General features: G+C 38.8%; 1 protein-coding gene and 1 long non-coding RNA gene across 2 annotated transcripts; both read right to left on the bottom strand.

The window, feature by feature from the left end:
• Window positions 1-1,773: 1,773 nt before the first annotated feature.
• Window positions 1,774-5,738, bottom strand: LOC136447063 (uncharacterized). Its single transcript, XR_010757689.1, has 3 exons — window positions 4,860-5,738; window positions 4,077-4,121; window positions 1,774-2,619 (listed from the first exon to the last, which is right to left on the bottom strand). It is a non-coding gene; the product is annotated as an uncharacterized lncRNA (long non-coding RNA).
• Window positions 5,739-6,285: 547 nt separating this feature from the next.
• On the bottom strand, window positions 6,286-10,367 carry LOC136447055 (cytochrome c, testis-specific-like). Its single transcript, XM_066445735.1, has 3 exons — window positions 10,212-10,367; window positions 7,957-8,155; window positions 6,286-7,383 (listed from the first exon to the last, which is right to left on the bottom strand). The coding sequence occupies exons 1-3, from the start codon at window positions 10,350-10,352 to the stop codon at window positions 7,235-7,237; spliced, it is 489 nt and encodes a 162-aa protein (XP_066301832.1). The 5' UTR covers window positions 10,353-10,367; the 3' UTR covers window positions 6,286-7,234.
• Window positions 10,368-10,663: the final 296 nt, after the last annotated feature.

The following is a 10,663-nucleotide window of genomic DNA, read 5'->3' as shown; positions in this document are numbered from 1 at the left end:
GTTAATTTCATGATTTGAAATTCATACTCTATGCTAATTTGTAATAATACAAGATAGCAGACCATATAGCTACCCAAGATATGATTTGTGCCCCTCACATTTCGACACTAGACTCACTGCCTTGCATTATTTGACAATTCAACTAGAAAGAAATGTTTAGTACATTTCATGTTTAGTCCATGTTGCAATAAATGTATTCTTAGATTCAAGATTGACGGATTTAAGCTGGTAACTAAGATTTATGACTGAATTTCTGTCTTAGCAAACGTTGATATTCAGATATACAATGAACTCACAAGTCATGTTCTATACCTCCATGTTTAAGCTTATAGATAGATGTCTTCAGCCAATAAAATCGCCTCATAATGATGTAATGACTTTTGCTTGTACAACATTCTCTGAAAATTTGGTGGTCATACATGGTTTAAGAGTTATCGGGCAGGCCAAATTACTCAGGTCAATTACGGCATGTGACACCCTGTAATTACCGGTATTTTACATATATGGTTATAATTATTGTTTGCATGGTCATAACGCCGAGAAATTTGACACACTGTTAGCGCTTCTTGGTCTGAATAAAATGACTGTACAAAAGTTTTCATGTGACAAATGTTTGGGGTAAGAAATCGATATTTTGGTTAAAAAATGACATGCTAACTTTATGTGCCCGAGCCCAGGTGGGGAAAGCAATTTGAGTCTTGGTATTTTACAGGGTGTAAGGTAAACTCTTACAGATTAAATTTGTCCGCGGCCTTTTTTACCCTTTTGAAGGTATCGCATGTATTTTGGGGCAAAAACGTAAAAAACTGGGATTTTTTTCGTATTTTCTGTGAACTATTGAATCTGTTAACATTATCTTGATGATTACGAAAAAAAGCCTCGGATAGTTTGAAAGAGAAAGATGTGTCACGTATGAACTTAGTTCTTGTTTTAACAGTATTGTTAATTTGAGCTGGGCTTGAGCCCGTAAAATTGACTATGCGATCCGTCTAAAGCGCCGTATTAAACATGACGTAATGGGGGTACGGCCCACTCAGCATTGACCAATCAGAGAACGTTACCATTGCTTACAAAATGGCGGACGCCGGCAGAACTTTTGTAAATCGTCGCTTTTCATTTCTTTTAAAGCCTCTTCCTGTGTTCCTGCAGTCAGAAAATTAACAAAAACAACGTTTTCGGATAGCTTATGCTTGACACATATGTATTTTACTTGATAGTCGTACAAAACTGTAAATACAGAGTTTCAGAAGACATTCATCGTCTCGTTCAGAGCCTCTGTTGCCAAAGTTTGGGATGCTAACGTACATCGCAAGTGAAAGAAACGAGAGCTGAAAAGCAAAGGGGGAAGGTATGCTCTGAGCAAATGTGCATAAGGCACAGAGGCGCATTATGTGTGAAAACAGATGTGACAAACTTCCTGTCTACGGAAGGTTACAAGAAACGACAAGAGCGGCACATGGTGCAGTATTTCGAATCGCGTGAAAAGGGACAGTTTGTTCAGAGATGTAACGTTAGTGCATTAGAGAAGTGCAAGATAAAATACGGCTGTGTGAGCCTAAACAACATGCACCATGCTGGATGCACCTTCTGTTTGATCGAGATGAAATGTTGGACCATGTGAAGTCATTACCGTGGTAGTAAGGTAATTCATTACCGATCCCTGCAGTATCTGTTCTTACGATAGGCTGCAGGTTGCGGTGCACTAGTGGGATGATTCAGCTGTCATGTGTTACCCAGTTCAATGCTCCTGTTTGAAGTGATTCACACTGTTGATGTTTGGTTACAACAGTAAAAGTTTATTTTACAAAGCAGTTATTCTGCATGTGCTCATTCACAATGTTGTGATCAACAATGTAATATTGGATCATCAAGTGCAAAACAAACCTCCACAAAATCTAACAGAAGTGTATCATTATTCAACATGTTCCATGCACACAATATACACCTCATGTACATGTATTCAACATGATTGAATGAGTGAGTCCCTAATTGTTAGTGCAGACTGATTCAAGGAACAAAAAACACATTAAACAGGCTAAGTATAGGTTGTTGCCATGCTATTTCACAGAGTAGAATATTATAAATGAAGATTGGAAGATCTAAGAATATCAAACTGTACACAAGTAAATTGACATGGATATATTTCTTCACTTCTTTAATTAAACACTGTAACATTAGGTAAATAAAATCACATAATCTAATCTATTCAGGATAATGCTTTGAAATTCAGCTTTAAAGGTGAACTTTAAAATTGATGGCAAAAATGTAAACCAACATAACTTGTCAATATTTTGCTTTCCAACAAGCAATTTCAGCTCCATATATAGTACATGCCATTTATTCTGACCTCAGCAAAATTAAGGCATAACTGTATATCATAAATATATTTCATGTCTTTAGATAAATGTTTGTGAATCAGAACATTTAAGGTCACATGGTATCAGAAATAACATGATTAAAGCTGTCCATCAAAGTATGCTTGTATTTCCATTGGGAGTGGTGACATTCTGACTTATCACAGGTCCTTGTCTACAGCCTGAAGAGCTTTACTGTCCTTTCTGCAGAAGTACTTAGATAAGCAGAGTCCTCAGTGCTGTGTTGACATCCTTGAGCAAAGTCCTACATCAAAAGAAAATATTTTGAAGACCTGAGGTCATATGGCAAATATCAATTCATAGGATTCAATACTTGAGATTGCACAATAGCAATTACTGTAAAAACAGGGTGGAAAGAAGATAGATACACATTTGTCATTTAACTTTAACCAAATACATAAGCCTGTATTGTACCACATCATATTTACTGTAAAGTAATTGTCATTGTGAATTTGTAGAATAAATGAAGTGTCTTCAACATGTGCTCCTTTCATTTCCTTCAAGCATGCAGATACTCTGATTTAAGGATAGATCATGGTGACTGACAGAATTGTCAAATGTCACATACATGTTCCCAGAATGAAGACTTGCTATTCAAGGAGTCATCCAGCTACAATGTATAAGATATACTTAAACTTGGTGGCACGGTGGACTTGTGTTTAGGGTTGTTGAAGCTAGAAGTGTTGTCTTAGAATCCCTGACAGAACCCCAGAATACACCCTTGTTAAAGGCACTTTACAAATATTTCCTCACTGGACTCAGGTGAAAAATGGAAACCTAACATTGACTAGAGATGTTCTTTGGGCAGGCTGATAAAAGGAAGTCTCATGTATGTTTGAGGAGAGACAAACCTTGACCCCTTTATTGAGAAGAATGGGGGACCAACCCAGTGAGAGTGGAATAAATCAGTCCAGAAATGTAGCTTGTGCTGCAGTTTAGCCAGTATACAAACCTATCTCTAACCTTAATATGTAGTATACATGCACATACACACATATATACATACACAAGCACACACACACACAATATTTTGTTTCTGTCATTAACTGAAATGTGTAAGTGCTACAATATAACCCACAGTCTCCCTCCATGTAATGAACACCTAAGACAAAAAGGGAATGGAGTATGTCCTTTTTATTTACTTCCTTTAGCTAAGATACAATCAGTCCCTATCTCATAGCTTGCACATCTACACCCTACCTGGCTTTCTGTTCAGACTGTCTACTATTTATGGAACTATTGGGCCATAGCATATCATTACAAAATACCCCATTACAGCAGATACTTCAATTCCTAATAGGAATTCACAATGACTACAACTTCATCCCCTAATAAATTTAAAGCTAAACCCTCCATGATAAATGACAGGAGATAATGTATGGTATTATAAATATGAGAAATAAACAAATATGCCAAATGTATACTGCATGCATGGTTGTAATATACAGTACATACATATATGTACAACAGCAACAAGTTACAGAAATGTTCAATAAACATTTGCTCAACATCCATCCCATTTCCTGTCAGCTAGCTTGTAATACTTCTAACTTTACATGTGCAGTGAAATTAAACCTAACAAGCTTGCCTTTGACAAGCAAAATGGTGTGGTACATAAAGTAGTTGCTGGTTAAGTTAGACTGTTGTTTACCTATGAGAGGGTCTTAACTATTTAAAAATGGAGGTTTTGACTGTACATACCTTAGCATACCTTAGGACGGCTTGGTGTAGAAGGCTTCTTCTTGCCTGTAAGCATGTACATGTCATTAGAGTTCATGTCACTAAAATTAAACATGTTTTTGACTTTTTTTTCCAAGGGCATATCAGTTCTAGGCTGTAGACTATATAGTCAGTCTCTGTGAGTCAGTCTATAAAACTATAGGCTATAGACTATAAAAAAAACTATAATAAGCATTCAAACATGGAAAAAGATGCATCTAACTTCTTTTGGAGTTTGTCAAAATCTGTTCAGGGAGAATTGCAAGTGTACATTTCATGTCAAAGACAATACATGCATGTAGTATCAATATCTAGGAAGATGACTACTGTTCCACCTTAGGACAGTTATAACTCCTTGCAAGGCATATGCATTTTTGCTTTATCTATTCCCATTTCGTAGATAAACACTTTTTCATTGATAAGGCACATTGGCTGAGAGTTATATGTACAGTGCAGTTATGTGGACACTGGACAGTTATGTGTACAGTACAGTACAGTACAGAAATAGACGTCAAACAAGGACAACAACAACAACAACAGTGCTACAGAGCCCCAGCCTGTAGGCTCTGTAGTACTGTTGTTGTTGATGTCCTTGTTTAACGTATATAATCTCTATTTCTGTACTGTACTATACACATAACTATCCACATAACTGCACAGTGTACTGTACACATAACTCTCAGCCAATGTTATGTTTCAAACGAAATTGCAAGCCAGAGTTGTTATATGCAGAACCAATAAATAAGCATTTTGATTGCTACTCACAATTTCAAAGCCGCCCTATTGAGAGTGTTGGAAAACATTGTTGACACTGTCCTGGTGGTGGGTTCCTTGTCTGCATGCATTCCGTCAAGATATGCCGTTCAAGAATCACCCGGGCCGTATCCGAGTCGTGCCCGAGAACAAATATTTACCTTCAAGTTTACATTCAGCTCAATATTACCCACATTACACTGCTCCCCTGGAGCCATATCCCACAGTTCACTTCTCCTATGTACTGCACTGATACTGATTAACGTCTTTACTGATGTCCCGAAATACAGTGCAATAAATGTTAAGATGTCGATGGGAGAAAGTACTTAAGGAATCTTGTGCACTTTCGATAACATATGTTGGGATATCGAAGTTGCAATTTGCATGTGTGAGTCGGTCGCAACCCAGACAAGCCCACGCACAATTTATCAAATCGGAAACTTATGAACAACTTACTTCGATTAAAAATGCCCTGTCTCCTTGCGATCTGTGATCAGTGACTTGAAGATGTTAGACTTCATTACAAATGTTTGACTTCATTGACCAAATAAAAATGATCGGCTCGATCCCCCGGCCACATGGCCGGAAAACAACACAGTGGTAAGCCACCATGCTCAACGTACAGCCGTAACCTTTGCCCTCGCTGCGACTGAACCACATTCGTGGTTATGACGTACCAGTTGGTATTAGTATTACGTTTAGATGATAACAACGCCAATAGAAGACGTATAAAAACGTATTAAATAGTTTTTCAAGTGCCAAAAATGACGTGAAGTTCTTTTTTTACTGAAATACATAATATTCGATGTACCCCCCCAAACCGCTTCGTAATGGAACGGTCCGAACTGTGTTCCAGCGTTTCGTTCGAGTGTCACAAGCCGTAATTGACCTGAGTAGGACTTAGTAGGCAGCTGAGATGTTAGGTACGATAAAATCCTTTGTCTTTTGGTGTATAAGGCTATGCCGAGTTGTTTCTATAGCCCTTGGGCCACACTGTTGTGCAATAACTTCAGCAGGAGTTCCATACTCTTTCTTATAATGGCTGAGAGCAGAGAAAACAAATTATAACATTTTTTAAGTCCCTGGTACGACCCGGCCAGGGTTTGAACCCATGACCTCCTTAATGATCAACTGATACTGTAAATGCAGAAATGTTCCCAGGGATTTACTGTGGTTTTGAGTTCGCGTTTGAAACAATAGTAGCACTACAGTCACGCAATGGAACTGCTTTTCGCAGTGGTTTTAGGTTTGCTGTAAAGATTTCACCGCAAAAACCGCGAACAGAAAACTATTGCGAATATTTCTGCATTTACAGTATTTGATCAACGAAAATTAAGTTACCAAACTGTCTGTGTCAGGTTTATTTACCAAGCTAAATGTAGGATATTTTCTTTGTTGGAGTAACCAAACATCATATCAAACAGTCTCCAGCCTCATATCCTACAAGCAAAATGTTTATTTAATATACTTCAGAAGAACAAACCGCACTCCCGAATACAAGTACAGATAACACAGTTAAGAATAGTAGTCAAGTCCAGTTGTTGTAACACATTACACGATGCTCCCTATTAACTACATTTTTTGTATATTCTCGGGGTGGACTAAGGAAATGCATATGAATTTTTTCTCTCCAGAAACCAGTTTTCAAATCTATTGAAAACATTTTTCTGTAAAAATGCAGTACAGTAGTGTATCTAAGAATCATATACCGGAAATTTAGACCATGACAATTTTCTGAACATTACCCCCCAATTCTTCCAAGTCCACCCCTTTCTGTGTCGAGCCATCTACTTAAGTGCAACTATCTTCCTGAATTATACTAGTTAATCTAATTCAAATCACTCAAAATTTACTCCATAACAGAACTTCTTCCAAAATATCATACTTTCAAAATATTTTAGCAATCTAAAAACTACGCAGTCTGCTGTAGTATTCAATCTGTGAAGACAAATTTGAAGCAAATTTCCAATTTTTATTCCAAGAACTTTCTGCGCTATTTGGTATAATTTCAATTCATGATGATGACCCACCCTAAAGGAAGCTCACTTCAAACTCCAAAAAATGTACCAAGGAATAAACCAATCACAGCAGGTTTTGTAAAACTTAAAGCTAGCTGCCAATGTGGGTCCAGGAAAGAAAAGTATCATCACTTCATGGCAAGACAATCAATTCATTTCTGTACAGCAACAAGCCTGATGACCAGAAAAAGCGATCACTACAGCCATGGCAATAATTTACTAAAAGGAGTGCGAAAGGAAGTCGGTTACGAGTTGGCCAATTCCTTTAACACCTTGACATGGATCAGTCTTCAGAGATAGGATACTCAAGAAAACCACTAGGTAAGAGTAAGAAGCAGTGGCAGAAGAGAAGACGTCTTGGGACCGGCATCAAGAAGCGGTGGACTGCTTAAGGTAGCTGATGAGGTCCGCTCTCTCTCCCTTCTTCTTCAAGCCAGCGAAGACCATCTTAGTGCCGGGGATGTACTTCTTGGGGTTCTCCAGGTAGACCCACAGGGTGTCTTCAGCCCATGTAATTCCTGGTAAGAAAAAAAAGGTAAATTCTTAAGTTGCAGATAAATTACTTTATTAAGTTTGTGGTAATTAAATTTTGCAGCACTGTCAGGTTTTCGAGGTTGCATCCTAGTATATATTCTATTCAAATTTACATGGCACATGAGAATAGTGCCAGGATTGAAATACATGTTTTTTTATTCTCTGCTATATGTGCTTCATATTTTAAAGTGTGATTTGGAAGTTATTTTCACATGCAATCGCAAATTTTCTTTTAGTATTTGGCCGAACATGTTATAACTGAGGGATTGCATTCGTCATTTTGGATGGCGATGTAAAGCTGGCAGCTGTGAATGAGTGAGCTTCAGGCGTAAGCATAAAGCGTCAAACCTCTGCACGTAAAAGAACCCAACACACTTGTCGAGAAGAGGAGGGGTGACCCGGTGTGGTGGCTAAATACATGAGCCTTGAAAAAGCATTATGCTTCAACTCAATTGAGGATGACTGCTTTAGTTTACTTGTGTATTTTAAGCTGACAATGACATGTTAAATTCTGTGTCTAAACAAGCAAAACAGATGAACATGGCTTTTTCACTCACCCTTGTTTTTGTTCGCATCAGTGTAAGAGAAGCCTGATGCCTGTCCTGTCTTGCGTCCGAACAGACCGTTCAGGTTGGGACCAGTCTTGTGCTTGCCTCCGGCCTCTACCGTATGACACTGGGCACACTTCTGTACAAACACCTTCTTCCCCTTTTCTGGGTTGCCCTTCGCAACTGCTTCGGCCATCGTCTCTTGTTTCTGAAAGAAGGAAGATGGTGCACTTTTAGATACACGATGAATACATTTTACAACATGGGTACGATGAAGGTTCCATAGGCTTATTGAGGACATAGTGGGTTGCTAATCCACCCCGTCTTGGACATGATGTTGGAAGACAGAGCCTATCCCATTCCTTTTGATGACTATTGGTCTATTACCTCCCCATCCAAAGTCAGGTACCCATTTTTACACCTGGGTGGAGTGAGGAAAGTTGTGTACAGTATGTTTACCAACTTACCCTTTTCAACGTCTAGCTTTGGATCACATAGTATGAAATTGAGGCCCAACGACTTGGAGGTCAAGGGAAGTCAGTTAAGTCTAGGCTTGATCAAGAACATTATATAGTGTCCATGCTTCCATCGCTTTGAACCTTGAACTGTACAATGAAAAGTTGTCCTCAGAAGGTCATGTCAAAGGTCACACATACAGAGCTCAAATTACACCATAATTCTTATACAACAGCTATGGTTTAAAATAGCAGGCATATACTGTACATGTAAGTTCCTGTCCTTGATCCATAACTTCCTAATGTGATCAAAAGGCCAAACCTTCCCCACCGCCCTCCCAAGGACATGTTATGTATCACTAATCTCCAAGCAGATGTTGGGAGGCAAAATTGTTACGTTTTCCTAGCTGCCCATTTCTGTCGCACAAACTGCCTCCCTAAGATAGCTTTTAACAGAAACTGGCAGCTATGAAAACGCAACTGTTTTCCTACCTAACATCTGCTTGGAGACTAATTTTGCCCCAAACAACAGGTTAGAGTCAGACTTCTCAGATTTATGACCTTTTTTAAAATAAAGCTTTGTCTTCTAATCAGGTGGCTGTCGGGAAATTTATCAAATAGTAGTTGAAATAGAGCAATTTAGCAACCAGAAAGTGAAAGTGGGCTTCTTGGTTGGATTTTTTAAGTGCCATGTTCTGATCAAATGTATATCATTTTGTCTGAAACAAATCTTTACTGTATATCATTTTTCTGAAACAAATTCTTACCGTTGTTTGTATACCACTTTTGTTGTTGTTGCAATTTAAAGGCTGTCAGAAACCCGTTACATCAGAAAACAGCATAAACCCCCCCCCCCCCCCCCCAAAGAACAAAAGGTCAAACCAAGACTACTGCTATGTAGGCTGCATTTTACAAACGTACGGCAACACAGCAAAAGTGAAACGCCAGCCGCATATAGCCTACAATCCTAAATCATTAGGGGGCTCACACTGCCCGCTTTACTCAGAAGAAGTCAGGTTGCGCAACCGTCGGCTTACGTGTCCCGCCTGTGATTCAACTTCCGGTGCTTCAACTTCTTACGAATCATATCCTAAAAAAATAGTTTTAACACCACACCAACCCAAGTTTACTGCTAAATAGCACAAATCTACTTACTAAATTGTGCTTTTGATCAGAAAATAGTGTATAAATGGTTGAAAATAATCGCCTATTTCCAGGGACAAGTCGATAAAAAAGCCGGTATACCACGCCGGTTTACGAAATTATAATACCTTTTGTAAGGTATTCCCCTTGGGTTGCGTAAGCCAAGACCTCTTCTAGCTACGTACAACCATGTTCTGACCACTATTTTTCTACCAAAATGCTAAAATCTTGTTCGTAGCGGGTTAAACTTGTGAACTTGAGTACCTAGAAGCCGATAAAAAGCCGGTATACTAGTAGTCTAATACCACGCCGGTTTACGAAATACCTTTCGTAAGGTATTCCCCTTCGGTTGCGTAACCCAATACCTCTTTTAGCTACGTATAGGCACAGTTTGACCAAGATTTCTCTACCAAGACGCTAAAATCTTGCTCGTAGCGGCTTAAATCTGTGAACTTGAGTACCCTTGACGTTGTCCTTCCGTGCCCTCCCCCCTAACATGCCTTTACGTGTCCTCGGCGTCCTGAAATATGGCGCCCGCTTCGAAAGAAAGCCGATCCACGAAAAAAGCGATAAATTATACATTCTACGCCACAAAAACTACACAGAAATATCTCCTATGTTGTCTATGAAGTCACAACGATGTATAAATTGATTTTTAGGACTTACTTTTCGCTGAGATTGGTGAAAATTGAGAGAAACAAGCGAACACACCGGTGTCCTGTCAGATCCGTGCGGAAACTTCGTGAAGGTCAATCTGACCGTGCGCAGGCGCAGTAGGGCATACCTTACAAAACGACCTGACGTCATCGTTACGTCACCTCCGGGGTAATCCCGAATTCAATGGCGCGAAATTCAAATTTTTCTGTTTTTCTGCAAAGTTTTTTTCTTTTTATCACGACCAATATGCAATCTACTTATGTCTGTAAAGTGTTTTGCATGTTAACATAGAAGAATCTTGATGTTTTCTTCTATTTCAGTGAGAAAATTAGAATATGGTACTCATTATAACGATTGCTTGGCTATTATCTGATGGTACATTTTTGTAGACGATGACATTTTGATACAGTGGTATAGAACCTTGTACATGTAGTTTTACCATGCAAAGCACAATATACTAA

The sequence above is a fragment of the Branchiostoma lanceolatum genome, chromosome 13, assembly GCF_035083965.1.
Source record: "Branchiostoma lanceolatum isolate klBraLanc5 chromosome 13, klBraLanc5.hap2, whole genome shotgun sequence".
In the NCBI taxonomy this organism is placed as follows: domain Eukaryota; kingdom Metazoa; phylum Chordata; class Leptocardii; order Amphioxiformes; family Branchiostomatidae; genus Branchiostoma; species Branchiostoma lanceolatum.
Note: the sequence above shows the minus strand (reverse complement) of the source record. Positions and strands in the feature narration are given on the sequence as shown.